A 27233-nucleotide genomic window follows, 5' to 3' on the forward strand; every position below is an offset into this window, starting at 1 on the left:
GTCCGGAAGGCAACCTTGGGTGGGTTCGGGGGGTACTGGCTCCAGATCCAGGATGAGAAACCATTCCTGGCTGTTGGGAAAACCAGTCTCTCCGCTTGCTTGCTGTGAGCTATCTACAAACTCATCATCATCATCTTCCTCGTTCCCCAAACTTGCTTCCGTGTTGCCTCCCTCTCCACTGAAGGAGTCAAAGCACAGGGTTGGGGTAGTGGTGGCTGAACCCCCTAAAATGGCATGCAGCTCATCATAGAAGTGGCATGTTTGGGGCTCTGACCCAGAGCGGCCGTTTGCCTCTCTGTTTTTCTGGTAGGCTTGCCTCAGTTCCTTAAGTTTCACGTGGCACTGCTTCGGGTCCCTGTTATGGCCTCTGTCCTTCATGCCCTGGGAGATTTTGACAAAAGTTTTGGCATTTCAAAAACTGGAACGGAGTTCTGATAGCACGGATTCCTCTCCCCATACAGTGATCAGATCCCGTACCTCCCGTTCAGTCCATGCCGGAGCTCTTTTGCAATTCTGGGACTCCATCATGGTCACCTCTGCTGATAAGCTCTGCACTCACCTGCCGCTTGCCACGCTGGCCCAACAGGAAATGAGATTCAAAAGTTCATGGGCCTTTTCCTGTCTACCTGGCCAGTGCATCTGAGTTGAGAGCGCTGTCCAGAGTGGTCACAATGGAGCACTCTTGGATAGCTCCCGGAGGCCAAAACCATCTAATTGCATTCACACTACCCCCAAATTCGACCCAGCAAGGCCAATTTCAGCACTAATCCCCTTGTCGGGGGTGGAGTAAAGAAATAGATTTTAAGAGCCCTTTAAGTCGAAAAAAAGTGCTTCGTAGTGTGGACGTGTGCAGGGTTAAATCGATTTAATGCTGCTAAATTCGACCTCAACTCCTAGTGTAGACCAGGGCTAAGTAATATTGAAGAGAGCAAAGAAAGCACAATTGCTTTAAAATGCCCATTTGCAGTTTCACTGCCTCAGCCATGTGTATTGAGGTATGCATGACCTCATCTTTGAGACAAGCATATGCTTGGAACAAGATAAATCCGAGTGAAAGAAAAGTTATTTTTGATAACGAAAAATATTTACCCCTATCCCTATGCTCAGGGATAACAAGTGCTTAGATATTACTGTGATGGGGTCATATAAAAACCTATACAAGTACATAAGATCTAACAAAAGTGTTGCAAAACAAGTGTTTCTATGTCTAATGTTCTTATAAATCACACACATACCACAAAAGGTATATGTGTGTGGGGGGGGGGCGGGAGAGGGGGTGGAATCCTACGATACTAACACTTTGACTGTTGAGCTCTAAAACAATTTCCCCTTGGTCGTAAAACTGATTGGTTATTAGTATGTGTTCAGATGCCTAACAAAGCTTTCCACATATAAGGCTTTTAAAAAAATCATTGTGTTTTTGTATTCTGCTGCATTCATTTATACTGTTCCAGATGCATTGAACATGAGAACAAAACACTGAAGAGGGAAAACTGTGCTGATCCACTTATACACTGAAGCTATGGTGATGAGCACGAGAGAAATACCCTGAACTACAATAAAATGAACATTGGGACATATCCCAGAAAGTGCCGTGCAACTGCCACTATTTGTGTTTGTGTTCCCGTAGTGCCCACCAAGCGCACTTGCTCTCTCTCTTTCCCCCTCACTCACTCTCTCTAAGAGCCAGTCCCTGCTGGAAGAATTTACAGTCTAAATAGTCAGAACAGCCACAAGGAGAAAGGAATATTAAGAATTTGGCTCTTTGCGTAGTTTTAGAAAATATATTCAGATGCCAGGGACTTGAACTTTTGCTTTGGCTTCATAAAAATGGCTAAGGACCACCAATCTTGGTCAACAAAAATGAGGGTAGAGAGGTAGTGCGTGTGTAGAAGTCTCAGGTCCCAAGCAGGCAGGTTGATATGCAAGACACCAATGTAATCAGTAAATCAGGTCAAAAATGGTAACACTTTTTTTTTTTAATACAGAAAATTAAAAAAAATATTTTTTTTCTTGCTTCAAGGTTTGGGTTACAAACACCAAAAGCCTGCACCTCCAGCAGCATAGAAAGCTATGCTAGGATGAGAAATGACTTGGAGGTATGGCAGTGCCACCTACTGACTGGTGAACACCACTTCTTGCAGCACATGGGATTTTTCTTTGAATGACTCCCACCTACATGCCAACTAGGTCTGACCCTACTTAGCTTGTGACAGCAGTCAGAGATGGTCCCTCTGCAGGCAGCCTCTCTTGGCCCAGTTACCCTTTTTCTCCTTTCTTAGGCTTTGGTTTTATCGAAGGTTCTTATGTGTTTTTGTTTTGCTTTGCCTTGGTTGCTAAGGAGGAATGGTACATTTTTAGTGTGGTAGGCAAGGATTTAGTCACGTGTCTGCTGAGGGATGCATTATCCTTAGAGATTAATTTGGAAATAAAGTATTACTTTTACAGAGATGGGTGGATTTGTGTCTTATTTTCTGTTCTCCAGTCCAGGAACATTAAAAGTACCTCAACATTCCTGCATTCTCTAAGGGAGCTATGTTATTCCACCCTACATTCTTCAACTTCAGAGACAGCAAGGTAAGAACAGCTCCAATGTCATTTACCAGGCTCAGATAAAATTGGCAATTTCACCAAAAGTCAGAAAACAAAATAGATACACATAAAGCTGTACTTTACATGAATCAAAAAGACGGTTTCACAACTGTCTTTCAGATGTGCTAAAGGCAGCTGTTTCACTGTCAAGTTAATTCAGTAAGCAAAGGGAACGTAATTCATTTGGTGTGTTCTGTTTGCTAACCAAAGAATATTTCTTGGCATGTAAACGGCATGACAGAATGTTAAGCCTGAAAACATATTGTTAGTTCTCAAAGTTTTTATCAGCTCCAAGAAACAATGTATAATCATGTGAACAATTATTTTAATTAAACCACTGAAGGCCAATGCTGCTGTATAAAATTCCAAGCTGCACTGAGTTTGTGGTCATATGAGGGAGCTCATAAGAAAAGACTCCCCCCGCCACCCCATCTCTGTGTAGGGGAACAGGGACAGGTGATATTATAAATTTCTCCTTCTTTCAAATTATTGTCCCACTGAGAGTCATATGCAATATCAACAGCAAAGCCTCTAAGCAAATAGCGTATCTGTTATAGATAAACTTCTTTTACCTAGGCTACCATAATCCTCCCATATTGTACATCTGCTACAATGCCAAAGGGAGTGGTGGGGGAACAAAACCATTTTCCATTCTGAGAAGGACTGATCAGCATCTCTCTATAGCTTCATCTGCACTAGGGGGCTTGTTCTGTTGCATCTTGAACAAGTGGGGCTGCTCCAGGGCAAGCTACAATGGTGAAGGGCATCTATACCAGCCGTCTTGTCTTGGCTGCAAAGAGCTGCACTGTATCTACATGCAGCACTCACCTATGGTTGCCACCTTTCCAATTCCTGGTAACCTGACCCCCAAGGCCCTGCCCCTGCCCTATCTCTTCTTCCCAAGACACCACCCCCTGCTCCATCTCTTCCCCAGAGGCCCCACCTTCTGCTCCGCTTCTTCCCCCAATGCCCTGCCCCCATCACTTACTCCTCTCCCTCTCACCCCCCCCGTCACTCACTGGATCATCTCAAGGAGCCTGCCTGCAGATAGGAGGTGGCCCTGGCTGAGCAGGGGCTGGCATGGGTTAATGACCTGGCACCTCCTCCCACGCCACGGCAACTGGGCTTTTGGTTGGGTGCCATTTAGGGTTACTAGGTCCCTGAAAACTGGGCACCTGGCAACCCTAAATGGCACCTGGATACAGAAGCCAAAAACTGGACTGTCTAGGTAAAAATTAGATGGGTGGCAACCTTACACGCACTGCAAGCACTGGAAGTCTCTATGGTTTGCTGCCCCTATCCCACTATTCGCAGCACACTCCATGGAGTAGGTGCACACAGGAAATGGTGTACACCATCTGTTCTGTTCACAGTGCAGATGCCAAGGCAAGAGGGCAACAGACTCACCTTCTGAGTAGCCATCGCTGAACCGACTCCAGGCCTAGATGCTTGAGGACTATCGGAGGAGCACTGCTACTCTTGTGTAGGGGCGATGCACCAGGAAATAGGAGCTGGATTTAATTATTGTCATTCACTTATTCCAATTTTTTTAAGTTCAATATTTTTTCCTATTCTTGTTTTAATACTCATTGTTTTGCTTTGTTTTGTAGTTAAATGACTGCTCCCTTTTCTCTTGTGGTCCCCTGTGGGAGACGGAGATTAAAATGGTCTGGGTGTGCAATGGCAGGGAGGCTATCCCTGCCAGCTCCTCAGTGGTGCCCAGTTGGCAACCTCTGCCCCAATCCTTCACTTCATGCAGTGGGGGCCCAGAGGATGGACTGGTTGTTGGTGGGATGAGTGGTGTCTGGTGTAGTGGGGAGCTAAATGAATCTACTAGGGGATAGTGGGGAAAGGATTGTGTGCTGTGTATCCTTTAACTCATGACCCTTTCTTTGTTTTCCAGATCTCAGGAGGATGGGACATGCTGTGATGCAGCGTCTAAGCCCAGTAAATAAGTACTTGTGCATATGCACCCTAGGTTAGCTGCTATCCTTTGATGTTTGTGCTTTGCAGATAAATCCCCATAGGACCAAACAAAGTTTACGAAGTTTTACCTGCCCTAAATAATAACAAGGTTGTATTTTCCAGCCTGTCTTTACTGCTTTGGAAAATTGGGGTGGGGATGGAGAGAGAGAAGTGGGCAACTGTGGAGGAGGGACAGAACCAAGCAGATACCAGACATGTTTGTCTCCGGTTGTTGCAGACCTGTCCTGTATGGGGGACGTGCACTGCTAAGACTAGCTGAGTAGTCAATGGCTCTTGGGTCTACAAGCAGCCAATAGGTAAGTGGCAGAACGGTCTGAGCTACCAAAGCAGTCACTGAAGCATGGGCAGGAGCACTGTGGGATTACACTAGGATGACAAATTGCATGGTTGTTGCTGCTAAGCCAGTGTTTGCTCTCTGCACTGGCAGTGCAACAGTAGAGTCATATGGTGGTGGATAAATGCCAGGCTTAGCCTTGCCCGGAGCAAGCACAAGCACAGTGGTGGTGTAAATAATTATGTGCAGATGCAAGCTCTTTTGTGGGTGCTACATGATGGGATACAAGCGTGCTGGGTGTTGTGTTACTGTTGGCGATGTCAGAATGCTCCAGCATCAACAAGGAGATGCTTCAGTGCTTAGCTACCGAGCATGCATATTACAGCTTCCATCAACTTCATGAAAAAACTCGTACAGATACAGACAGACATCATCTTCCTTTCCAAATGCAAACAGATGGACATCATACCAAAAGAACTAAAGGTAAAAAATCCATTACAATCTACATATTACACAGACTATGCTGAGAGATTGTGCCACACACTCTCAAAGAAACTGTGAAACCACCTGATCAACATCCTATACAGCAAACAGGGAAAGATTAAGAATCAGCTCTCAAAACTGGATACTCTCATAAAAAAACAACCTTCCACACAAACTTCCTCATGGATAGATTTTACAAAAACTAGACAAGCCATTTACAACACAAACTTTGCTTCTCTACAAAGGAAAAAGGACACTAAACTATCTAAAATACTACATGCCACAAGGAGCCACAACAGTGGTTCCCTTAACCCACCCAACAATATTGTTAATCTTTCAAGATATACTCTTAGCCCGGCAGAAGAGTCTGTCCTATCTCCTTTTGTCCCTCCAGGCCCATGAACATGATACAGTTCTGTGGTGACCTAGAATCCTACTTTCGACGTCTCCAACTCAAAGAATATTTCCAACACACCTCTGAACAACATACTAACCCACAGAATCCTTCCTACCAACACTACAAAAAGAAGGATTCTGGGTGGACTCCTCCTGGTCGAAACAACAGACTGGACTTCTACACAGATTTCTTCCGTCAACGTGCATGGGCTGAAATTGTGGAAAAGCAGCATCACTTGCCCCATAACCTCAGCCATGCTGTACACAATGCCATCAACAGCCTCAGGAACAACTCTGACATCATAATCAAAAAGGCTGACAAAGGAGGTGCTGTCGTCATCATGAATAAGTTGGAATATGAACAAGAGGCTGCTAGGCAGCTCTCTAACTCCACATTCTACAGGCCATTATCCTCTGATCCCACTGAGGATTACCAAAAGAAACTACAGAATCTGCTCAAGAAACTCCCTGAAAAAGCACAGGAACAGATCTGTGCAGACACATGCCTAGAACCCCGACCAGGGGTATTCTATCTGCTTCCCAAGATCCATAAACCTGGGACCCCTGCATGCCCCATCATCTCAGGCATTGGCACCTTGACAGCAGGATTGTCTGGCTATGTGGACTTTCTCCTCAGGCCCTACACTACCAGCACTCCCAGCTATCTTCAAGACACCACTGACTTCCTGAGGAAATACAATCCATTGGTGATCTTCCAGAAAACACCCTCTTGGACACTATGGATGTAGAAGCCCTCTACACCAACATTCCACACAAAGGTGGACTACAAGCCGTCAGGAACAGTATCTCCGATAATGTCACGGCAAACCTGGTGGCTGAACTCTGTGACTTTGTCCTCACCCACAACTATTTCACATTTGGGGAGAACGTATACCTTCAAATCAGCGGCACTGCTATGGGTACCCGCATGGCCCCACAGTATGCCAAAATTTTTATGGCTGACTTAGAACAACACTTCCTTAGCTCTCGTCCCCTAACACCCCTACTCTACTTGCGCTACATTGATGACATCTTCATCATCTGGACCCATGGAAAAGAAGCCCTTGAGGAATTCCACCATGATTTCAACAATTTCCATCCCACCATCAACCTCAGCCTAGACCAATCCACACAAGCGGTCCATTTCCTGGACACTACTGTGCTAATAAGTGATGGTCACATAAACACCACCCTATACCGGAAACCTACTGACCGCTATACTTACCTACGTGCCTCCAGCTTCCATCCAGGATACACCACACAATCCATTGTCTACAGCCAAGCTCTAAGATACAACCGCATTTGCTCCAATCCCTCAGACAGAGACAAACATCTACAAGATTTCTATCAAGCATTCTTACAACTACAATACCCACCTGCTGAAGTGAAAAAACAGATTGACAGAGCCAGAAGAGTACCCAGAAGTCACCTACTACAGGACAGGCTCAACAAAGAAAATAACAGAACGCCACAAGCCATCACCTTCAGCCCCCAACTAAAACCTCTCCAGCGCATCATCAAAGATTTACAACTATCCTGAAGGACAACCCATCATTCTCACAGATCTTGGGAGACAGACCAGTCCTCGCTTACAGACAGCCACCCAACCTGAAGCAAATACTCACCAGCAACCACACACCACACAACAAAAACACTAACCCAAGAACCTATCCTTGCAACAAAGCCCGATGCCAACTCTGTCCACATATTTATTCAAGTGACACCATCACAGGACCTAATCACATTAGCCACGCCATCAGGGGCTCCTTCACCTGCACATCTACCAATGTGATATATGCCATCATGTGCCAGCAATGCCCCTCTGCCATGTACATTGGCCAAACTGGACAGTCTCTATGCAAAAGAATAAATGGACACAAATCTGACATCAGGAATCAAAACATTCAAAAACCGGTAGGAGAACACTTCAACCGCTCTGGCCACTCAGTAAAAGATTTAAGGGTGGCAATTTTGCAACAGAAAAGCTTCAAAAACAGACTCCAACGAGAAACAGCTGAGCTTGAATTAATATGCAAACAAGATACTATTAACTTGTGTTTGAATAGAGACTGGGAGTGGGTGGGTCATTACACATATTGACTCTATTTCCTTAAGTTAAGTATCCTCACACTTTCTTGTCAACTGTATAAATGGGCCATCTTGATTATCACTACAAAAGTTTTTTTCTCCTCCTGATAATAACTCATCTTAACTAATTAGCCTCTTATAACTTGTATGGTAACTTATCCAACTTCTCTCTCTCTCTCTCTCTCTCTCTCTTACTATATGTTCCATTTTATGCATCCAATGAAGTGAGCTGTAGCCCACGAAAGCTTATGCTCTAATAAATTTGTTAGTCTCTAAGGTGCCACAAGTACTCCTGTCCTTTTTGAGGAAAGAGTGTGTGTGTGTGTGTGTGTGCACATGCATGCTGTTTTTACTATATAAATTAACAAGTACTGAGAACACATAGTTGCTGTCTACATACCACACCATAATCTGAACTACGAAGCCACTCAGAAAAGGGCAGAGTAAAGTTTTTGCAATTAATTAGAATGTGCCTTACTGCATTGGGGTAATGAGCCTTGCATACATGCATCACACACAGTACGGATTGCATGCTTACAAATAGTAAAATTTGAATGCAGAGATCGTGAGAAGAGTTCTATACTTAGTTGTATTGTTTTGCTTCCTTGGATTGCTCATCTATCTATTTTTGAACAGGATCACAGTCACATGGGCTACAGCTTTGGAACATTTGATCTTCATTTTCAAAGCAGTTATCACAGTGAGTTCAGTGCTATTAACTGTGTAGATCTCACATACACTCCCATCGGCTGTATCCTGCTACACAGTATTTTTGCATAACTAATGACATTTCCTGGCAGGCAATATGTAATAGTTCTAAAACATCTTGAAAGTTTGTTTCTCTTGCAGTTGTTACAAGAGGGATTGGGGGAATAAATCTTTCAGAACAGTTTGGATCCACACCTACGGCTCGTGGGAAAATCTCAATTATGGTTTTGAAAGCCATGATCGCCAGATATTCCTGCCCAATTACTTTTTGACATTTCAAATAGGTTAATTAGTGATAGATTCAAATTCCATGCATAAATGAGATGCTGAGAACATAGAGATTCAGATTATACAAATCTCAACCAATCATTAAAATCTGGACTCCATTCATGCTCTATTTTCTTTCAAACAACTACAAAAAAGACCATTCTGAGCAGGAGGAAACAAAAACAGATTCTTGCACGTCCCCCGCATTGCGCTTCAATTTTAAAAAACATTATTCCAGTAATGAGTGAGAGACTGGTGGTTTGTCACTTGTGCTACTGAAGGTTCAACAGTAAAAGCCTCTGACAAAGCAAAGGAAAGAAACAGGGGTGCTTTCTAGACACACAGTAAAGTACATCTACACTATGATAAATGACTCGCTGCACAGCCACAGCTGGCTGGGTCCACTGACTTGGCTTACGCGGCTCAGGCTGTGCGGCTATAAAGTTGCAGTGTAGAAGTGCGGGCTCAAGCTGGAGCCTAGGCTCTGAGATCCAGCCAGTGGGGAGGGGCTCAGAGCCTGGGCTCCAGCCTGAGCCCAAATGTCTACACAGCAAGACTTTTAGCTCCACAAGACCAAGCCCTGTGAGCTCATATCACCTGACCCAGGCTCTGAGACTCAGTGCCACCGTTTTTTTTTAATCGCAGTATAGATGTACCCTCAGAGACATTCCCTTCCCCAAGGAGCTGACAGATTTTATACAGGTGAAGCATGTAGCAGTATCTGTGGGTCAGGTTGCACAAGCATTTCTGTTCTGAAGTCATTTTCATTTACAGTACTTATATCATTTTTTTGCTGTCTCATCATTTTGGCTGAAGTTTAACCTTGTTTTTCCCAGCCTGAATTTGTTTTGGAAAGCTGTTATAAAAACAGTTCATCCTCTTTCAACAAGGAGGGAGGGTTTGGGGGTGTGCACCACAATTATTTGGGAAAAGCGGGTTCATCCATTCATTCAGCCATTCATCATATGGAAGGAGACAGTATTCCCTCTGGACCTTCCCAAGATATGCACATCTTTGCAAAGAGAACAAAACATTAACATAGATTCATACATATTTAGGTCAGAAGGGACCATTATGATCATCTAGTCTGACGTCCTGCACAACGCAGGCCACAGAATTTCACCCACCACTCCAATAGCACAGATATAGGTGTGAGGTTTTTTTGTAGGAGTCCACAAATCGTAGTTTAAGGACTTCAAGGAGCAGAGAATCCTCCAGCAAGTGACCCGTGCCCCATGCTACAGAGGAAGGCGAAAAACCTCCAGGGCCTCTTCCAATCTGCCCTGGAAGAAAATTCCTCCTCCAGGAACAGACCATTGTTCCTCATTATAACTGTTTTGTTTTGCAATGTGCCTTAGGGTAGGCCTGCACTGCAACTGAAAGCACCTAGGGATCAAAGCTAGCCTAGGTACCAAGAGCCAGGAAGCCACAACAGCGTGGATTTCACGATGGGCTAAGTACTCAGGGTCCCGGGCAGGTACATACTCAAGTGGTGAGCCCTTCCTGAAGTCTGTGCTGCCACAGCTTCATCACTATTGGTACATGAGCTAGTTAGATTACAGCTAGCTCCAGTAGGTTGACACATGATGCAATCACTTCTGATTCCAGTGTAGACATGCCACAATGGTAGTGTGGTGGCCACCTGAAATTTGGCAGGCACATAGCCACAGAGAGGTGCCTTGGTGAAAATTGGTTGTGATTTGTCCAGTCAGAAATTTCTTATATGCGCACAGATTTTTATAATGTAACAGCTAATAACCTGTCAACCTTCTGTTCACTTTGTGCATGCATTAGATCCACAGGGAATCTTACCCCTTTCTATATGATGAATGCCTGAGTGTTTGGGAAGGAAATAGACTCTAAAAAGAGTCCAGCCACATTTGATATGATGTGTGAAGTTAAACAAAGAAGGATGTGTGGCTCCGTCCTATGTCAGTCCATTGGATGTGTGAAGGTTTGTAAAGAAGAAAATTTTACACTGCCTGGCTTTGTTAAGAGACAGAAATTGATCCCTCTTTCTCCTGTACCTGGAACCAGTGCCCAGAGCCAATAACTAAACCCAGGCTGGGTTCAGTTATTGCATAGATTTGCCCATATCTAAAAAGCACATTTTCTGAATAAATGTTTGCAGTGTTAAATGGTAAGAAACAAAATGTGGGGGAAAAAAAGTATCCAGAAACAATCAGGACTTTGTTTACGCTTTAGTGCAAATTCTCTTTCCAGGTAAAAGCACTCATCTTTCATTATTGTTTCCTTTAAATGCTTTAGGATACCTTTGAACTTTGACTCTAATTCATCATAGCAGAGAAAAAAGAAATGCTAAACCTTCCATAACAGGAGCTATAAAAGCAGAGTTAATGAGCACAATCAGTCTGAACACACAGTGCTTTCGAGAAACTTACCTTTCTGTGATTGTTTCTCTGAGTCCACTAGTAACACCCTTAACCACAGTACTAGCTTTGGGGGTCAGCACCACTTGAGATATAAAAAAGGAGCCCTTCTTTCTTCTCTCAATGATTGATGCCTGAAGAAACTGAATCAGTTTTTCTGGGTCTGTTGTGTTTGCCCAAGGAGCTGGCATCATCTGCCCTGGCCAAAGAAATGGTACCTCAAGAGCCACTGGACTATGATAAAATACCAACACTTGGTAATCCTTCTCCCACAGGTACTGGAGACTTACTTCTTGGGCAAATATAGCCGGGCACATTTTATTCCCAAACGTGCCTTTGAGCATTTGGACCAGGTTCTCATGATGATATTTCTGCATCCCATAGAAATGATTGAAGTCCAAGAAGACCACTTCTTTATGGTGGTCAGTCAGAAATGCATTGATCTCTTCAAGGCCCTCATTGACTTTGGCACTAAATAACCCATGAGCAAAGTAAAGTTCATTGTCAGGGTCTCTGGGTTTAGTGGAAATTCTGAGATCAAAATATCGTATACCTGCACCCAGCTGGCTAGTAAAGTTCATCGTCTGTGTTGCCAACCACTTTCTCATCAACTTTTTAGCCACAGTCCCAAATACGGAGACAAAATTCTGGACAGTTTCTGGTTGTTCAGGTCCAACTGGAGAGGCTTCGTCGATGTAGAAGCTAAAGGAGTCATGAGACCCTACAAATATAACAAAGCAAAATCAATGTTGCATTCATACACTTAAAATTATAAATACTCCTCTCTTTCAGGATAATCTAATTTTCTGGTTAGCACACAGATACTCTAAAATTGGCCTTTTCCTCCCAACCCCTTCCCCCCGTACATTATTTTCATGGAATCAATATTCACGTGTGTTAAAAGTGAATGAATTTAGGAGGGCTAAATGAAATGTGTATTAGTTTAATGAGTACCTCTTACTTTTATGCCCTTAGTACTACTGAAGTCAATGGGCCTGATTCTTAGTGTAAGTCAGGAGTAGCTCCACAAGTCAGTCAACTTGTAGAAGTGTGTAATACCTATGTAAATGAGAAGAGAATTAGGCCCAATCAGTGTGTTCACTTGACTAATGGTTAGCTGGATCAGGACCTTTGTGATGAGCAAAAATACATATCCTTGACATTTTACAAAAGCTAAAGTTTTCAATAGCCCTGAAGTGACTTAGGAGCACAGGTCACATTTTCAAAAACACCTAAGTCCCACTGACTTTCAGTCAGGAGCCTAAACCAGTTACTTCTCAAAATTATATCCCAAACCTTTGCACTCATGGGAGAAACAGAGTAAGAATGATAGTTTAATAGTTATAGCTGATGCAGACACTGTATTCCATTGCTTAGAATGAGGAGGTTCATTGTGTACTTTGAACAATGATGAATTGTATTGTACCTTTTTGTGTGCCGAAGTTAATTGCATTGCACATTTTTTAAAATTTGTACTATCAAAAAAGGTCAACGACACCCTCACTTTGCACTGCACTGTTTCCTTAGTTTCAAGGATTTGTCTTTATTTTGCAATATTCACTTATTTTGTCTAGTTTGCAGCCACTTTGTATGAAAATTGAAACTAAAGTTAAGGGTGTTAACATTGAATAAGTTTTCTATAAGGGGACTATATCTTGCATTGCAAGGAGAAGCACGTGATCTAGTAGGTCTTTTTCATTCTTAAGTACTGTGATGCAGTCTAACGGGGTAGGTGACAGTCTACACTAATATGGTCAACACTGTTACAAAATTCTGAAATGTTGTATAAATATGCCTTGTGAAGCATCACTGGAAAAGTTCTAATCTGCTAAATATTATTATCTTGTTATAATGTGTATATCGATGCTGTGTGTGGAGTTATGAAAATTTGCTCTGAGTTTGTAACTCAAACATGTTGTGGGTCTGAGAAACACCCACAGGCTAGCTCTTTAGAAGTAACAAAGAGGTGTAAACAAGGACGTCTGCATGTCGTCCCTTAAGACCCCTCAGACAGCATGTAGGCAAAGGTGCAAGCTAGAATCCACAATTCAGATGAAGGACTGATGGCAGAGCACATATACCATGGAACTGCCTGACCTGTAACACAGCCAGGATTTTTTTCCAGAAAAAGGGTCAAGATATAAAAAGGGGAAATAAAGGCCTCTGGCCACCTCCTTCCTACCCCATCTCTGAACTGTTAATTCTGACAAGGGAAGTTTTGAACAAAAGGACTGAGGTCCCCAAAGCTACTTGGACAACCCAGAGAGACTTACAGAAAACTAGCAGATTTAACATTCCTGCTAACATTTTGGACTACATACTCTGATACAACTGTAATGTGTTTCATCTGCCTTAACCTTTTCATAACGCTCATTTCTTTTCTTAGTTAAGTCTTTAGTTAGTTTACTAAAGGATTGGCTACAACGTTGTTTTTGGTGTAAGGTCCTTAGCATCCATTGACTTGGGGCTGGAAGAACCTAATGTGTGGTGATTTTCATCACAGAAGTCCAGTTTGTCCGAGTGGTAATATAGGCTGCTGGAGGGTCTGAAGGGACTGCTTGTGGCTCCATATTAAGCTAGTATAGTGATCCAGGAGCACACATTTGTTGCTGGTTTGTTAAATCTGATTATAGAACAAACACCAGTGTGGGAGTGTCTGCCCAGTTTTTGTTAGTCTGACCTGAAATTGGTTCTCTCAGCTGTGATCCACAACAAGTACAGTAATAAGGTTGACAGGTGTCCCGTTTTCAAGCCTGCTCCCCACGCCCCCTCTCACACCCCAATCCCTGCCCCATTCTTGAGCCCTCTCCCACACCCAAACTTCCTCCTGGAGCCTGCACCCTCTCCCACACCCAAACTCCCTGCCCCAGCCCTAAGCCCCCGCCAGCACCCAAACTCTTTCCTGGAGCCCGCTCCCCGGACCCTCTCCCACACTGAACCCCCCCGACCAAGCCTGGAGCCCCCTCCTGCACCCTGAACCCCTCATTTCTGGCCCCTAGCTCAGAGCCCATACCCCCTCCCACACTCCGAACCTGTTGGCTCCACCCCCACAGCCTGAAACCCCCTCCTGCACTCCAAATCCCTCATCCCCAGCCCCACCCCAGAACCCACACCCCAATCCCCTGCCCCAGCCCAGAGCCCGCACCCCCAGCTGGAACCCTCACCCCCTCCTGCACCACAACCCCGTCCCAGCCCCGTGAAAATGAGTGAGGGAGGGAGGGCAGGGAGAATGGACTGAGCAGGGGGAAGGGCCTCAGAGAAGGGGTGGGGCAGGGGTGAGACAAGGGTATTTGGTTTCGTGAGATTAGAAAGTTGGCAACCCTATACAGTGACAGCTACCAATAGCTTTTGGTTCTTCATCACAAAATGCACAAAAATTTACCCCTCTTTCCTACTGTCATACTGCATCCTATCACCTTGCCTGGGATGGGTTTATGGAGCCCAAGCACAGCAGGCAACACTGTGGGTGAAATTCATCAGAGCACAAAGGGCCTGCATCCAGACCTATCCTGCATTTTGTGCAAATCTTTTTGAAGTCAATGGGACTTTTGTTCCTGGAATGAGCTGCAGCACTGGAATCATAAAGTTTCAGGCCAAAAGGGGCCACCAGATCAACTAGCCTGTACTCTGACCTCCTTATATCACAGGCCACCAACTACACCCAGCAACTGCACACTGGACCCAACTGAAATTAGACCAAAGTATTACAGCCCACAGGAGACTAGAGTTATGTGCCACATACAGAGAATCAGAGGGACCAAGGTGCACAAGTGCCTAAGGCCCCCAAAATGGCAGGGAAAAGATTCAGTGAGATATACCCAAATAATCCCGGCAAGTGACCAGCAGCCATGCACTGGAGATGAAACTGAAAAAACCCCAAGGTCACTGCCAATCTGATCTAGGGGAAAATTCCTTCCTGATTTAGCACATGGTGATCAGTTAAACACTGGACATGTGGGCAAAAATGAGCCAGTCAACCCCCTGAGAGAGAGAGAATGCTCAATGCCACTTCTGGACCTCCCCATCCAATGTCCCATCTCCAGCTGTGGCCATCTTTCATGTTTAAGAGGAAAGAGATACAAAACAAAAAAAACAGACGGTATTGGGGAAGGGGGTGGCCAGATGTAACCCTCAGGAGCTTTTAGGAACATAAAACTAGGCTCCAAGTAGTTCAAATTCCTAGCATCAAGGGTGGGATTTTCATCAACGCCTAAGTGTCAACAACTTTGAAAGCATGAAAGCTGTGGCAAACAACGTATCAAGGTTAAAGAAGTCCCCCAATCTGCTCATTTCTGGATACCATACTAGCTAAACCATGATGAACCTTACACATTGCAATGACAGATGAAAGGTTTTCTTCTTTACATGGAAAAAAGAAAATTATTATTGCGCATCTCAAGCTTTGGCTGAATCCATCTGTGTGCCAAAGAATACTTTCATCCAATATTAAAACCACCTCAACTAAACAACTCCCTGAAAGTCCCATTGTTTTCCCTTATTGTCTTAACTTCCTCTTTCAACTGCATTTTATTTTAAATAAATTGCGAGTTGTGATTAAACTTTTTTCTGATAAGTGTTCCTTTGAAACCATATTCCTTGCACAGCATGGTTAGATCATAGAGATGTATGTGATTACACAGAAATACCCTAAAAGACTAGATCTGCATACAGCATTTTAATGCTAAATCAAATGGATACCACCAGATTAGAGCAGTGATTCGTGTTTCAACATATTACAGGAAAAATAAATGGAATACATTAAAGGTTCTGCTCAGGCTAGCATGTATTAATCTAGAGATTAAAACAAACCTCTTATTTAAGACTAGGCTTAGGTTATTGATACTATCCTGGAATGGATCATGTGAACATTGACTACCATGTATATCCTTAAACCAAAAAAAAGTCCCTTTGATTTCAGTAGGATTCTGTATGGAAGTAAGGAGATCTACAGTAGCAGCTGATTGCAGGATTAAGCCCCAAATTTGTGGGAAGATAGGAACAGACCAATGGTCTAGTTCAGTGGTTTTCAAACTTTTTTTCTGGTGACCCAGTTGAAGAAAATTGTTGATGCTCATGACGCAACAGAGCTGAGGATGAGGGGTTTGGGAGGGGTTCAGGGATGGGGCAGAGGTAGGGGTGCGGGGGTGAAGGCTGAGGGGTAGGGCCATGAATGAGGGGTTCAGGGTATGGGAGGGGTCTCTGGGCTGGGGCAGGGGGTTGGGGTTGCAGGCCTGCAGGCACCGCCCTTTCCCCCCCAGCCCCCATTGGCTGGGAACCGATGCTCGAGGCAGGGGCAGCGCGCGGAGCCCTATGGCCCACCCACCTAAGAGCCGGACCTGCTGCTGGCCACTTCCAGGGCACAGCACAGTGTCAGAACAGGTGGGGTCTAGCCTACCTTAGCTGGGCAGCACCACCACAACCAAGTGCCTTACATTCTGCGAGCCAGTACTGGGTTGCGACCCACAGTTTGAAAACCACTGGTCTTGTTAGTCTGCTAGGTTGCCTCTGGTATCCTGATGTTCCAGAGGAAGGCATACAACTCCCAAAATATACCTGGTCAGTATAAAACAGTCATTATTTAAATTGCTAGAGCCAAGAGGAACAGCACAAAAGTCTCATTGCAGAAGACTACGCTTGTCAATATACACTATTTAACTTTTGTAAAGCAATCACAAACAATACAGAGGACGAGGGGGAAATTCATTTCACAGCTGGCAAGCTTCTGAGTATTTTCAGCCAGGGAAATTTAGAAAAGTAATTTTTGTACTTTTAATATCTTTATGCACAGGCTGGAGTCCAGAGAGCTGGGACTTTTGGGGGCAGGGACAACAGGAGAGGAGAGTGCCATAAGTTTAGAGACACTGTCATGTTGTGCAGATTGGACAGGAGGAAGTTATTAAAAGGTATCAAAAGACAAATGAAATCAATCTGTACTGTTTGGTTTGCTGATTGACACTATGCTTTGAGCAGATGTGATCATATCTGGAGCTGACCATGATGATATAAATATTATTCCTAGTTTGAGAGTATAACTGACTCATAACATCCATAGGTATAAGTGATTTGAACATTTCCGTCCAATATGATTTATCATGCACTTGTCAACATCAACATTTCTCTGTCTTCATCTTGGACTTTTACCTTTACAAATCTACTCATATGATTTTGAGATTCCAACATCTTTGCACCTGGTGGAAAAGTTATCTTATGGTCCTCGTTGCCGTCACATCTAATTGTCGATATTCCTGATGATGAGAGGATCTCTTACAACCATCACCTTTATTATACAGCAAACTGGGTTCCATTCTATTGTAAAGATTACCTCGGTGGGTGAGGAATCCACCTCCCCCTTCTTCCACTAGGAAGTGGGTCTTTAGGAATAACTGTATGTCAGTGTTCTTTCTGTCAACCATGACAGTGGCTTCCATAACTGAAGGAAGGATGCTGCCATTTCTGAGATAAGGTTTCTCTGGGGTACATTAGATGAAACAATGGTAGATTGTATTTTTAAATCTTTCTCTGTCTTGCTCATCCTCCCCTTTAGTGTCCCATGCTTCAAGGAAGTGTATTTGCACTCCCGGAGGCAGAAAGTGGAAGCACAGTTCAACTGACAGAGCACAGGACTGGAAACCTTCCACTCCCTGAGTTCTAATCCTTGTTCTACCACTGACTTGCTGTGTGGTCTTGGACTAGTCACCTATTCTTCAACTGCACTCTAAGGACCAAAAATCCCCAGCCTTGCTACAAGTTCTCTGTGACGCTCCAGTTTCTTTTCAAGACCTTTGGGGTGCATTATGTTAGTAACTGCAAGGGCCTTGAAGACAACTTCCTGCACATGGAAGGCTGCTGATCTGCACCCTTATAATTTGTGTCACAGTCGTGCCTACAGGCCTCAACCAATATTGGGCTCCATTGTATAGGTAAACAACAGGAAGCAAGAGAATCTCTGCTCCAAAGAGTTTACAATTTAAACAGACAAGATTGACAACTGGGGGCGGGAGGCACAGAGAAGCAAAGTGACTTGCCCCAAGTCACACAGCAGGAGACCCAGGAACGAAAACCACATCTTATTGCTAGCCTACTATCATATCCATTCGACCATATCACAAGGACCAATTTTCCTGCAACATATATTCTGCTATAGGCTGCCTCCAAGAAGGGTTAGGTAATGGAGTGGCAGCAGGTCAGTACAGTGCTCACTGGCAGGCTTTTTAAGTTGCAAAGGAGAAGATCTGACACTCGCTCTTTATCTTTCACTCAGAACAAATTCTTTTTTTATATTGACTCACTCTATTTCCATCTCAACCTTTTCTCTCGTGCACATACATCTTCTCACTGCTCTGCCAACTTTTTATACCTTTTTTCACTACAATCACTCAGTTCCCTCACAATCAGTCTCATCAAGGATTGGCTTCTGTTCCTACATTTACAGCTCTTAATCAGTCACTCCAATTTTACTCAGCAGTGGTAACGTTTTCATAATTCTCATTTCAAAATAGCTAGTCAGAAAGAAACTTGAAAAATAAAATGCTTACTCACTGATTCCCACTCAGCCAAACTCCTTTTTAGCAGGGAGTCACCCTTGTGTATGTTTTTGATGCTGGCCTCTCAGCTTTAGAAGTAATTGCAAATGATGCTTTAAGTGTCTGCAGCATGCACAGTTAAAAAAATAAAGCGGTCAATTTCAACCACTAAGACATTAAGCTTTGATGTACTTACAGGTAGTCAAGCATTATTTAGATATTCAAGAGTAAAGTGTACAGTGACATCTAGCTTGCAGGCAAAAAGCTTCTGGTACTTTCATTAAGGAAATGGTCTTAGTTTTCTATAGTGAATTCTTTTTACAGGACAATTGGGACTATGCAGCCTCATTAACATATTTATAGAATCCCTAGAGGATTATACTCCCCCATTTAAAAAATAATTGGACTCAATAGTGGGAAAAGGACCCTAAGGGAGAATGTATTTCAGTTTAGAAGTTGTTTCTTTAGCTCCCTAGAGATTTACTGAAATACTGCTAGCCTACTGTTTCCTGGCTCCCAGCATTGTCCCATCATTCATAAAAAGGGCAAGCATAAATGGACTTTGGTATGTCTCTCTCCCTTCACCACCCCTCGGCAAATGCTTAGATCCTCTTGCTTAATGGGGGTCTGGTGACTGCCACCTAGAATAGTTGTCCTGAAATGAAATACTTCTTCAAAGCAGTGCCAGACTCCATCATATCCTCAGTAGTGTTCTCAAGACTCACAGGTCATAGCAAGGCACAAGTAGGATACACAGCTTTCATGCATTTTCTGACACCATAATCCTCAAATCTTTTTCAGAGTCACTGCTTCCCAGGATAGGGTCTCCCCATGGGTGACGCGTGAACACCCCATTCGGGGAAGCTCACCCTGGGCCTCAGCCCTGCTCCTTCCACCCAAGGCCCCGACCCTCCCCTGCTGGAGCCCTGAGCTCCCCACCGCGGCTGGAGGAGCCCTGCCCCAGCCAGCCCAAGTCCCAGCTGGACAGGCACCCCAGGCCCAGAGCGCTCGGTGTGACTGGGGCAAGTGTTGGGGCCACCAAGTCCTGGGCAGGTGGCAGGTTCACCCTAGCCCCAGCCCCCACCCACTTGAGGCAAGAGGCTGAGTAAGAAGAACAGGGACACCATGGGGGAAGAGCAGGATGCAGAAGAGGGCCTTGGGGCGGAGCATGGGCAGGGTCACGCCTGGCTACTCTCTGCCCATGAGTTTCCTATCCTGTAAATTTGGCCTACATACTTTATTCCTATATGTTAAAGTTAAAAATTACTTAGATAAATAGATATCTTCAGGTCAGCAGGGCCTGATGAAATACATCCTAAAATACTCTAACTGAGGAGATACCTGAATCATTAGCGATTATCTTCAAATACTCATGGGAGATGGGAGAGATTCCAGAGGACTGAAGAGGGAAAATATAGTGCCAATCTAGAAAAAAGGAATAAGGACAAGCCAGGGAATTACAGACCAGTCATCTTAACTTCAGTACTCAGAAAGATAATGGAGCAAATAATCAAGCAATCAATTTGCAAATACCTAGAAGATAATAAGGTGGTAAGTAACAGTCTGCATGGATTTGTCAAAAACAAATCATGTCAAACCAACCTAATAGCTTTCTTGGACAGGATAACACACCTTGTCGATAAGGGGGAAGTGGTAGATGTGATATACCTTGACTTTGGTAAGGCTTTTGATACTGTCTTGCATGATTTTCTCATACACAATTTAGGGAAAAATAGACTAGATGGAGCTCCTGCAGGGTGCGTGTATAAATGGTTGGAAAACTGTTCCCAGAGAGAAGTAATCTAGCATTGAGTGGGGGCCTGCAGGGACCAGATCTGGGTCTAGTTCTGTTGAATATCTTCATCAATGATTTAGATAAATGGCACAGATTTAGATAAATGGCACACTGATAAAGTTTGCAGATGATGCCAAGCTGGGAGGTGTTACTAGTGCTTTGGAGGATAGGACTAAAATTCAAAATGATCTGGACAAACTGGAGAAATGATCTGAAGTAAATAGGATGAAATTCAATAAGGAAAAATGCAAAGTACTCCACTTAGGAAGGAACAGTCAGTTGCACACATACAAAATGGAAAATGACTGTCTAGGAAGGAGTACTGGGGAAATGGATCTAGGGGTTATAGTGTATCACAAGCTAAATATAAGTCAACAGTATAACACTGTTGCAAAAAAGCGAACATCATTCTGGGACGTATCCGCAGGAGTATTGTAAGTACTGTAATTATTTCGTTCTACTCTCCACTGATAAGGCTTCAAGTGGAGTATCGTGTCCAATTCTGAGTGCCACATTTCAGGAAAGATGCAGATAAACTGGAGAAAGTCCAGAGAAGAGCAACAAAAATGATTAAAGGTCTAGAAAACATGACCTATGAGGGAAGATTGAAAAATTGGGTTTGTTTAGCCTGGAGAACAGAAGACTGAGGGGGGAAATGGTAACAGTTTTCAAGTACATAAAAGACTGTTACAGGGAGGATGGTGAAACATTGTTCTCATTAACCTCTGAGAAAACGACAAGAAGAAATGGGCTTAAATTGCAGCAAGGGAAGTTTAGGTTGGACATTAGGAAAATCTCCTTAACTGTAAGGGCAGTTAAGCACTGGAACAAATTGCTTAGAGAGGCTGTGAATCTCCATCACTGGAGGTTTTTGAGAACAGGTTAGACAAACTCCTGTCAGGAATGGTCTAGTTATTACTCAGTCCTGCCTTGAGTGCAGGAAACTGGACTACATGACCCATTGCGGTCCCTTCCAGTCCTGCCCCTCTCTGATTCTATGCACACATTTACATTTATCCATATTAAAATGTGTATTGTTTCCTTGCATTCGGTTTACCAAGCAATCCAGTTCACTCCGAATCAGTGACCTATCCTCTTGATTATTTACCACTCCCTTAATTTTTACATCATCTGCAGACTTCATCAGAGATGATTTTATATTTTCTTCCAGGTCCTTGATAAAGATATTAAACAGTATAGGGCCAAGAAGTGATCCCTGTGGGACCCCGTTGGAAACAGACCCACTTGATGATTCCCACTTCAGAATTACAGTTTGAGACCTAGCAGTTAGCCAGCTTCTAATCTATTTAATGTATGCCATGTTAATTTCATATTGTTCTAGCTTTTTAACCAAAATATCATGCGAGACCAAGTCAGACGCCTCACAAAATTTAGAATCAAGTTAGTTTGACAGGATCTGTTTTCCATAAACCCATGTTGATTAATTACATTACCTTCCTTTCATTAATCAAGTCTCAAATCAGCCATTCCATTATCTTGCCTGGGATCGAAGTCAGACCGCCAGAACTATAAATTACCCTGGTCATCCTATTATCCTTTTTAAATACTGGCATAACATGGACTTTCTTCCAGTTTTCTGGAACTTCCCCAGTATTCCAAGACTTACTGAATAATCAACACTAATGGCCCAGTAAGCTCATCAGCGAGGTCTTTTAAAACTCTGGGATGCAAGTTATCTGGACCTGCTGATTTTAAAATGTCTAACTTTAGTAGCTTCTGTTGAACAACCTCCTGAGATACTAATGAAATGGTAAGAGTGTTATCATCATCATTAGCTATGACTACCTCATCTGTTATCCCCCCAAATTCAGAATATTTATGCATCACTTCAAGCTTTTCTACATTATTATTTATAAACTTACCATTTCCATCTAGTAGTGGACCAATACAATTGTTAGGATTCTTCTTGCTCTTAATATACTTAAAAAAAATCTCCTTATTGTCCTTAAATCTACAGGCTATAGATTTTTCCTGCTGTCACTTTCTTCAATTATCATTTTTCTTCAATGCCTTTCTTCTGATTTATATTTATTACCATCAACTTCCGTTTTCTTCTATTTATTATACATATATTTTAATTTTTTTATAACTATTTTCACTTCCCCTCTAAACCAGGTCATTTTTTTTAACAATATGGCTGTCTTCCTTGATTGTGGCTTTTTGAGCATCTAGTAAAGTGTTCTTAAACAATTCCCAATTATCATTCATATTTTTCTGATTACATTCTTTCTCCCAGTTGACTTGGCTCATAATTGTTTTCAGCTTTGTGAAATTCACTCCTTTAAGGCACCTAATATATGGACTTTATTCACCTAAGCTACTGTTAATTTTTAGTTCTGTGATCAATTCTCCTCTTTATTAGTCTAAGTTACAGCTGCCTCCAAGAGCTGCCCTGTGGCTGCATGCAGTACTGCCAGGAATCTCCCTATCCGTGCCTGCTGCAAACCTGCCCCCCAACTCCCCTACAGGGGATGGTTAATGAAATGTGTATTTGAGATACACCCCCACACTTAATTTACCTAAAAAGTGTATGGATCCATGCGTGCAAGAGAGACAGATAGGGGGGAAGGTCTTTAGGTCTGTCCCAATTCCTACTGCAGAAGCAAAGCTCAGTTACTTGTTTCCTTGAACCGTAAATCAGCTTATATCACAGTTCACATTTTCAAGGTTACCTTTGCAAGGAAGAGGGCCAGAAACTTCCTTTGTAAACAAGTTAATAAATAAAAGAAAGCAAGCTGAGATTCTCCTTTGTATTTATAGCTCTCCAAGTAGGGTGCACATGCCACAACTACGGGTTTCATGAGACCAACTGCTGAGGCAATTTAAAAAAAAAGGCAATATAAACTCATACAGCCCTCCTGACAGCAGGTTTCCCTGTCTCCTTTGATAATTCCTTAGTCATTGGTCTCTTGTAATTATTTGTATAGGAGGAAGTGTTGCAATGTTTTCTATGAAATTTCACAAAGTTAAAAAGATATCCCTGCGTGTAGATACCCTCCCACCTCTTCCCAGTCAACCCACCACCCACAGACAGATTTCAGTTTAGAACTTGTACAGATAAATGAAAGCATGATGGAAGATTATTTCAAAGGCAAGCCCTTTTTGGGTGCTTCAGCATAGAAAGGTTAATTTCACCAAATGTGGGCTACACATTAAGAACCCTATTCTACATTCTTTACTCAGGCGAATGTCCTTTAACTTCAGTTAACAGACCAAGGACAGCAGGATTAGGCCTTAACACAGAATCAATGTAGAACTGACTAATCGGCATGTTGAATCAGCTCATTAGAGACTGCATGCTGTCCTAGTACATTAACAAAGCAGGTGCTCCTTATGAGGGAACAAGATAAACTCCTATGGGAATGAGGCTTCTAACTCCTACTTATGCCACTGAAAAGTGCCCCACTCTTGTAAAAGACAAGTAGATTTTCCATGAAAATTTTCATAGCATTTCTCAGTTTCTTAATTAGATGAAAGATTTAATTTCAGTTTTCAAAATCAAAATAAAATTGTTTTTTAGTTTCTCCTCCCCCACCCCCCTTTGCAGTGGACAAAAGGAAGAGTAAGGAAAAGAAATCTTTGTCTTTATTTTTTAAAGTTTTTTTCCTACTTTTCATTTCCTTTTCCATTCCCCCCAGTTCCCCCAATTTTCCAGGGGAATAATTTCTGATGCTTTAAATAAAGACCCCCGTCCCAAGTGTATAAATAAATAATAATAAAACAATTTTAAAAATGAAAATGTAGCTAACATTTACTGCAGACAGAGTTGAGCAAAAATATTGTCATAGATTCCTGTTTGGAAACATTACTTTCTGACTGAAGGTAAGAAAACAGCAAGAACTGAGCCTACATGGTTACCACCAGCTTACTTGTTGGTGTAAGTTTGCTGATGGACGCTGCACAGACAGACAGTCAGAAAAGTAGAGAGCAAGCAAGAGGAGAAAGCAGATGCCTATAGGTTTCATGGAGTCTGTGTGAGGGGGAAAGAAGTGCTTGAGAGGGGATTGAGGAGTAAGCGATGCCCCACTGCTCCCTGTGCTGGAGAGTGGAGCAGTTAGCTAGGGAGAGGCAGATTAGTGACTTGGAATTTTAGCAAACATTAAAACTACAGGCATTTAATAACACTGTTATGATATACATTTAAAGCACTTTATACATCAGCTAAAAGAGTGAACAAACAAACAGAAAACTATTTCCTGCAGCATGAAGTGTGTCCTATGACTCGGAGGAGGAGAAATGAGCATGTAGTGTAGGAGGTTGATTGAGATCACCTGCAGGAGTAGAGAGTAACATCCCTCTAAGGGAAGGAAAGTAAGTTAAGAGGTGAGAGGACTGAAAACAACAGTATGGTTTTCATCTCTCCTATTCAAGTGTAAAAGGCCATCTCCCTCAGAGGAAGTTCCCGCATCCAAGGCCCAATTTCCCCCTTTTCAACAAGACTAGAAGTAGAGTTATGGTTCTGGAGGTCTTCACCCAAGGAGAGAAGTGGGTGCTATTCTGCATATAGGTCATCCTGTGTGCGGAGTCCTGCAGCTTGTGTGCTCTTCTGCCACTGCTCCCTCAGGGAGGGCTCTGTGCGTGCTGATGGTGAGACGGAGCAAGGTCTCCAGTTCATCCCACAGGTGTTTCAGAGTGCTGGGATGACCACCCTGCTCTAATCAGCACCTCAACTAGCATACCTTCCCCACAGGTAATCAGGTGTAAAGGTCCGGGCCCTTGCAACCTCAGTGCAGTGGGCTCACCCACATAATGAGTGGGACCTCTTCCCTCTTCATCTCTCTCTCTCTCTCTGCACTGTTGCCTAAGAAATTAAAATCTGCCTACTACACATTTCCAACCTCAACAAAACTTTCTAATAACATCCACGGACAAACCAACTGACCTGTGTGTATATAAAATCTCCTCACTGTACTTTCCACTTTATGCATCCGATGAAGTGAGCTGTAGCTCATGAAAGCTAATGCTCAAATAAATTGGTTAGTCTCTAAGGTGCCACAAGTACTCCTTTTCTTTTTGCGAATACAGACTAACACGGCTGCTACTCTGCAACTGACCTTGTTTCATATGAGCATGAATGAATACAGAGCAAGTTGCAAACAAGTGAATCCATGTTCAGGTTCCAATTCACCAAATACTTTTCCCCAGGACTCACCCAGCTATGGACCTGAATATAGCAGAGCACAAAAGAAACCGTGCTCTCTCATCGCCCTAGAACATGGTGGTGCTGAACAGGGAACACATTGTCAAGTTTATAGGAAGGGACTCAGAAAATAATTTAGAATTCATGGAAACTGACACTTAAGTTATCTACCAGTACAACATTGCGGCTAAAGGGATTAACACAGTCCTTTGATACATGAACAGGAGAATCTTGAATAGGTGAGTAGGGGTAGGAGAGGTTGTTTTAGAGACCATTAGTGGATACTGTCCAGTTCTGTTGTTCACACATAGAAAAGGATGTTAAAAATTGGGAAAGGTTCAGAAAAGAGACACAAGAATAATCTGGAGAAATGGAAAACCAACCACACAGTGGACAAATTTAAGAAGCTTATTTACCTTATCTAAGATAAAGTTAAGAGGTGACTTGATCATGGTCTATAAGTATATACATATTGCAAGAAATCATATAGTAGATGGCTCTTTAATCTAGTAGACAAAGGTACAATGAGATCCAAGGACTGCAAACTGAAGCGAAGGAAATTCAGATTAGAAACAATGCTCAAATTTCTACCACAGAGTAGTTAACCATTGGAATAATTTACAGTAGAACCTCAATTACAAACACCTCGGGAATGGAGGTTGTTCGCGACTCTGAACAAAACATTATGGTTGTTCTTTCAAAAGTCTACAACTGAACATTGACTTAATACTGCTTTGAATCTTTGTGTGTGTGTGTGCGTGTGTGTGTGCGCGGCCTGAGTAGATACTTCTGATTCCAAATGAGGTATGTGGTTGACTGGTCAGTTTGTAACTCTGATGTTCACAACTCTGAAGGTTCTATTGTACCAATGGATGTGGTGGATTCTCCTTCACCAGAAGTCTTTAAATTAAGATCGGCTATCTTTCTAAAAGATGATGTAGTGTCAACCAAAAGTTATGGGATTGATGCAGGAAATTACTGGGTGAAATTCCATCGCTTGTGTTATGAAGGTCAGATAGGAGATTATAATGGGCCCTTCTGGCCTAAAATATCAAAATTTCAGCACACCATATGAAGATTTAACTGTATGTTTGATATGAAAATTAAAGTGCATCACATTCCTCACTACTTTTTTCAGTGTATTACAGCTCACCCAGATCTGAATTTAGGGGCCCAAATACAACTCCCCTTTGAAATTAACCACAAGGGGCCAGATCCTCAGCAGGCACAAATCAGCATAGCTCCTTTAATGAGGAACTTTCCCAAATCTTTGCAAGCCTTGCGGCATACATCCTTTTTCAGAAGAGCAAACAAACCTGAGTTTGTTATTATTCCTTTCTCTGTTAAAACTCAATGCTGTTTGTTCAGATATATCAGGGGGGAAAAAACATTTAACAGATCTGAGAGTCTGGTTAAGTAGTAGTCTCATACAGCAAAGTACCATATTAGCTATTTTTTCTTTTAGTTCAAGGAATAGCATATAAAATGTGAATGGTCTGTGGCAGGGAAAAATAGCAAGGGGGATATCCACCGCTAAGCATAAAATTCATGAGCAAGCAACCATTTAGGG

The 27233-nt window shown here is 42.9% G+C and overlaps 1 protein-coding gene across 1 annotated transcript in view; it reads right to left on the reverse strand.

Moving 5' to 3' along the window:
• The window catches only part of PLCXD3 (phosphatidylinositol specific phospholipase C X domain containing 3), a 159167-nt gene that overhangs the window by 53701 nt on the left and 78233 nt on the right, over positions 1 to 27233 (reverse strand). The window contains exon 2 of the mRNA XM_077816259.1: positions 11197 to 11905. Within this exon, the coding sequence (XP_077672385.1) occupies positions 11197 to 11905 (709 nt within the window). The remainder of the gene's footprint in view (positions 1 to 11196; positions 11906 to 27233) is intronic.

Source organism: Eretmochelys imbricata, chromosome 5, assembly GCF_965152235.1.
Source record: "Eretmochelys imbricata isolate rEreImb1 chromosome 5, rEreImb1.hap1, whole genome shotgun sequence".
In the NCBI taxonomy this organism is placed as follows: domain Eukaryota; kingdom Metazoa; phylum Chordata; order Testudines; family Cheloniidae; genus Eretmochelys; species Eretmochelys imbricata.